Source organism: Raphanus sativus, chromosome 1 (genome assembly GCF_000801105.2).
Source record: "Raphanus sativus cultivar WK10039 chromosome 1, ASM80110v3, whole genome shotgun sequence".
NCBI classification, from domain to species: domain Eukaryota; kingdom Viridiplantae; phylum Streptophyta; class Magnoliopsida; order Brassicales; family Brassicaceae; genus Raphanus; species Raphanus sativus.
In genome coordinates this window covers 15,701,774-15,707,773 of record NC_079511.1, presented here as the reverse complement: position 1 = coordinate 15,707,773, position 6,000 = coordinate 15,701,774, and the positions used below count along the sequence as shown (strand labels likewise).

At 35.9% G+C, this 6,000-nt stretch overlaps 1 protein-coding gene across 1 annotated transcript; it reads right to left on the bottom strand.

The window, feature by feature from the left end:
- Positions 1 to 1,373: 1,373 nt before the first annotated feature.
- On the bottom strand, positions 1,374 to 4,098 carry LOC108811690 (cysteine-rich receptor-like protein kinase 11). The gene is given in 8 exon segments (XM_018583783.2): positions 1,374 to 1,839; positions 1,922 to 2,081; positions 2,161 to 2,398; positions 2,484 to 2,694; positions 2,779 to 2,804; positions 2,807 to 2,899; positions 2,989 to 3,126; positions 3,192 to 4,098. Coding segments are annotated over 8 exon segments (2,013 nt in total). The 5' UTR covers positions 4,042 to 4,098; the 3' UTR covers positions 1,374 to 1,542.
- Positions 4,099 to 6,000: the final 1,902 nt, after the last annotated feature.

The following is a 6,000-nucleotide window of genomic DNA, read 5'->3' as shown; positions in this document are numbered from 1 at the left end:
TGCATGTTGTTTCCGACAAAGCCTAAGAACATATCAGACATATTGAAATGGATATTGATGTGTCCGAAGAAGTTCTGAAGCACACTCTGACAAAGCATGTAAGGGTTTGGTATTAGATAAATTAGTATAGTTGTTGTTTAACAAAATTTGTTTGTTAAATATTTTTGTTTCTTAATTATTTTTTTATATTTTCAGGGATAAGAAATTTTGTAGGTTTCTGAAATTCTTGGTAGAAAGTATAAGTAGATTTGTTTTGATATTTTTGTTGATTGAAATAAGGAAAATGATGTATTTGTGTCATGATAAATAATAAACCAAGTAATTATTTTCTGTTTTGAGAATCGTATCTCTAATATATTCTGAAAGAAAAATTAAGAATATACCTATTTAGCATATTGACAATATATTCATTTTTTGTAAACCTTGTTTGTTACGACTTTAAATTGTAAATATTAAAACAACATTTACAACAGTATATATATGAAATGTTTTAAATAGAATATAAATTTGTAATTAGCAACCAACCTTATCGTCTAAATAATATGTACTTGTTTCAATTTAGTGATTTAAACCTTCAACAATTTTTAGATCGATAGAAAACGTCCAACTAAATATTTATATTTGTAAACCCTCAATTATTAAACCGTTAATACCGTTAAATCTCCGTTAACAAAGTCGCATTTTCTTAACGGAAACCAATTAAATTGAAATGTGGCGTTTCATATAATCACGGAAATGACAAGAAATATTTACAATTAACTTATGTTTTAGTGATTTAAACCTCTAACTCTTTTTTAAATAAGATGTAAAACCCTCAACTAAAATTAAACCTTATGTTTTTAAATCCTCAACTATTAAAATATTTAGTGGCTTTGATCCTCCATAAAACAAATCTTATTTTTTAAACAGTGATCCGTAAAATTAAAACACAGTTTTTCATTTAATCACAGAGAACGACACGAAATGCTTAAAACTCCTTTTATTGATGGGCATGGACAATAAAAAAATGCTAAAATAAACTAGAAAATAAAATTAATAAATTTTGAACTAAAATACTAAAACAATACTTATTTTGCAACGGATAAATATTTATCATATTCATTATCTTAGATATCTGCTCATAAAGAACTTATCAACTATTTCCCTAAATCTTATTCTGTTCACGTTAATTTTTTTTTTGTTTTGCTGTTCACGTTAAAATTCTGATAGAATAAGGTTTTAACTCCCACACTAGTTAAACTTGATTGTGTCTCTATTTTCATCTTGAACTCTAATTAATCTTAGGTCAAAACTCTACGGCATCAGCTTGAGAGAGCAAACAACCTGAAAAAATTGCCTTAGTTTTCAGTTTTTTTGTTGATCTCCACACCGAAAACTATAACTATAAAACTTACCATAGCATTATGCAGTTTATAACTTACAACACAATTAAAGAGATACTTATATGTTTCTTTATGTGCGTGGAGAAATTAAATCAAATATGGCTTTTTGTGTTCAACTTTACAGATATGATGACGAAATATTAATATGATCTCTTACGAACTAATGACGAAAAGTTTTGCTAGTTGACTGACTCGACACTACTAATTCCTCAGATAAAGGGTCTAGCCTGTGCATGCTTCTTGTGAAAAACGCCGGTAATTGAGGCACTGGTAAAGTAATTGTGTTGCTAGTGAGCATTAAGATGATAGTTGATAACATTGGACGGTCTTCTGGATTATCTTGAACACATAAGAGTGCAATGTGGATGCATCTAGTGACTTCGTTAGGCTGATAGTTTCTTCCAATTGCAGGATTCACCAGCTCTAATGGTGACCCTTTCCTCCAAAGCCTCCAAGCCTAACAAAATAAACAATCAAGAACCTTGGTCATGTGTTTAAAAAGATGTTAGATTGACGGAAGTTAAGGACTTTATGCTCACGTAAGTGACCAAGTTTCCACAAGTACTAGTTTCGTCCATCTTGTAAACGCCACTATTTTTCTTGCCGCTTATAATCTCAAGAACTAATACTCCAAAGCTGTAAATGTCAGATTTCATAGAGTATTGACCATGCATTGCATACTCAGGAGACATATACGCACTGAAAACATAAAACCCTGGTTACTATTAATATGCCATAGAAAAAGGTGTAACAAATTCTGTGTCTTTGTGAGACTTACTAGGTTCCAGCAACTCTGTGGGTATTGCCTTGAGTTTGCTCCATTCCAAAGATGGTCGACAATCCAAAATCTGATATTTTTGGGTTCATGTTGACATCTAAGAGAATGTTGCTAACTTTGAGGTCACGATGAATGATTGTCAGCTGTGAATCTTGATGAAGATATAAAATCCCTCGAGCAATCCCTCCAATGATCTTGTAACGCCGGTTCCAGTCTAGCTGACTTTGCTTTTCAGGGTCTACAAAATTCCATATAAGATCAATCAGTTAATAAAGCTGAAGAGGAATCCTTCAACTAGGAAAACTATTGAAAGAGAATCATACCGAATAGGAAATAGTCAAGGCTTTTGTTGGGAACAAACTCATATATCAGAATCTTTTCCTCTCCTTCCATACAGAATCCAAGAAGCCTAACAAGATTCCTATGTTGAAGTTTTGACACAAGAACAGCCTCGTTTCGGAACTCTCTTGAGCCCTGTCCTGAATTTTTCGACAGTCTCTTCACAGCTACTTCAGTTCCATTTGGTAACTTACCCTGTATAACATTGAATAAAGCAAACTATCGTTGGTTATTTTTATGACCTATATATATTAACTTAGAAAACAGAGACATCCTTACCTTGTAAACCTCACCGAATCCACCTTCCCGAGCTTATTAGTGCTTGAAAACTTATTTGTTGCAGCTTCAATTGTCTTTAAATCGTATTGAGATGAATTCTCAGTTGAAATATCACTATCATCTGCAAAGCAAGGGTGTACTAGTTATGCCTATTATCTTTTTTATTTTTTTGCTAGAGAAAACTATAAAGAGATGGAACAAGTAACTAACATTCTATCTCAGTTCTTTGGTATGATTTTCTCCTCTGGCATAGAACGAAACCAAGAACAAGCACTATCAAGATGGTAACAACAGTCGAAACCGTAACCGCCGCCACAATTCCCGCTGAGATTCCTTTGCTACTTTTTTCTAACAAATACAGAAAATTATGTCATGTATTTCAATTGTTATAACAGTAATTAATTAAGACTTACCATTGATGGTCGTGTTATCTCCATCGGCTGCAGGTTGTGGAACATTCACAGCAGGAGGAGGAGGAGGAGGAGGAGAAGCCACCGTAATGTTTTCAAAAGAAGCCTTAGAGTATGTATATAAATCCCAACGGAAAAAGCAGCTTCGCCCCATAACAACGCCTCCTCGCTTCTGACCGCAGCATGACTGGTACTCTCTTGCACTCTGTCGCAGACAATATTCGCAATCAACAGATGAAAGATCCGGTGTGCACTGCATCAACGCATATATATCCTGGAAAGTTTCCAAGGCTGCCCTATTTGCTGTGTAATAGTTATTACTAGAGGAGGTCATGTTTTTTGTTGTGGAGGCTACACCAATCATACGAAGAACTAAGTCTTCCCATATTTTCGTGAACTCTGTGGGATTCGAGGTTAGATCTCCAGTGTTTGTGAGAACTACACGCGGGTTCACATTTGCAGAACTGGAGATAGATGTGTTGGAGTAATGGACAAGGCAGAGCGTGGGCTCACCTCGCCACCAATATGCTTCTGTTTGGTTAGGACAACTCTGTATCAAACCATCAGACGCGTTCTTGATACAATCAGAACAGTCCTCCGAAGTTGATCCTGGGATGCACATCCCTCTTGCGTACACACGGTTCGGTTCCTGTCCGATGAAACCGTTGTAGAAGAAGCCCTCTTGATCCGTGACATTGAATGGAAGAAAGGAGAGCATGAGACGGCGATTTGCATCATAAGTGCCGTTGGATCTGAAATTCCCATTGTTCATACATGTTTGTGCTGAAACTGATGAACCACCAAAGGTTATGATGACAAACAAGAGTATTGGAAACAAACTCCTCTTCTTCATTTTTCTTAAGAGATTACAGCAAAAGAAAATTATGTCTTACCTGTTTAAACAGGTTATGGAGATATCGCCGTGAATCATCAAACCGAGTGTCAAAAGTCAAAGTCATAAGTCAAAATTCAAAGTTAAATGTCAAAAGATTTTTCTTTGTTCACACTTATAATGTTGAAAGTTTCAAATGTGGGCTCAGAAAATGACACGAAGTCATTATACAGCGAAGCAGTGGCAGTTGGTGGTGGACGAAAAGAGTATTGGAATAAGAATGATTTACACTATGAAATGCTTAGGCTTGGTGGATTGGTGACCACCAGATGAATGGAAAAAGTAACAAGTATAATTTTTTTGTTTTTTTGTTCCTCATCAGAATTGCAGAAGAATTTTTTTTTTTTTTTTTTTTTTATATAAATGCATTACTCTACGAGAAATTTAGAAAAAAAAGTGAGATCCACCTATTAATAATTTTACCAAATATCCAACTTAATTGGTATAAATTTTGAGGAACAAAGAATTTACTATAATTTTTTTCCTTCAATATGGACAGTCATGTGGTCGTAAAGAAACAACTTCTTAAGTAAAAGTCTTATTGTTTGTCTCTTTCTTTCATAATTGTTATAAAATATCTTTAATAATATACCATCCATGGAAAAGAGTTGAAACCCTAGCCACACTGGAGAAAGGCGATCACAATGGCGATTCCGTGCTCTTGACTCCATCGACGCAACCCGGCCATTCGACGATCACGGCATCATCGCAAGGGAGACTACCACACTCCTTGCAACAGCGAGGCGTTCTCTGGAGATCTGCGTTCAGTCGTCCGTCCTTGAATCATCCTTTGGTGATCAGTCTTTCACAACAGATTGATCTTTGTCATCTGTTGTGTCTGATCTTCTGACCTATCATCAATTAACGGATTGAGCCCGATCTCTCTTCAGTTTACAATCGATACTCTCCGATCGAGTGCTCTGCTCTGAGAATTCATCTCTGGTTTTTGATACTCTATTTGAGTGCTCTGTTCCGTGTGCTCCAGTGTTAATGATAGGCTCGTACGACCGTTCTTTGTTTATAGTTCGATGGCTTCATACAAAGGCAAAGGTATTCTGGTTGAAGAAGAAGATGAGTGTGAGAACAAAAATTCACACCGTCAATATATCGTATAAATAAGGAAAATAGGAAAATCCTAATTTCCCAGAGGTCCCGGATTTCTGTGGATCCAACGACAAGTGACCAAATAGAGGCAGAAAATATGAAAAGATAACAAAACGAATTTATAGAAAACAATAAATCTTATTCGAATTCGTGTAAGAGCGTTGCGAGCATTACAAGAGATTATAAGAGCTTTAGCCGCAAGTGCTGTCAGCGAGTTATCTAGCTTTAGCGACCTAAAACCTTAAACCTAGTTGAGTCGCAGCTTGATAAGAAAATACGAAAAAGATGCGGAAATGGTTTTTGATTAATTTCGGACTGAACCTTATTAAAGGCTGCCTACGTACCCCTTTCGAATATCAAGACGAACGTAGTTCAATTGATAGAGCTGGAAAAGAGATCGAACTGCCTGGGCGAGTTCGTCTAATAATTGAGTGCCAGTCATAGAAACCGAACTTGTCGAGAACAAAGCCTAAGTTTCTAAGTGCAGCGAATTATGAGTCTAAAAGAGTTCTCCTCTTTATGCCTCTCGCCTTGAGCTCCTTATATACTCCCTCCTAGGTCGGTTTACGCTTCCCTCTTTTGCCCTTAAACCGTCATAGTCCGAAAAATGGAAATATTCCATTTTTTCTGATCTTCATGATTATCTGCGGAAAGTTTCCATTTATTCGCGGAAACTGATGTTTATCCTCCAAGCATAAACCGTAATAAGATTTATGGGATTTTAAGAAATCGTAGGTGGGCCTCGAATCAAGTTTAGGACCCTTTGGGCCGTCTTTTGATTCGAGACGTTTGTTACGATTTCTTCGATAAAGTTAA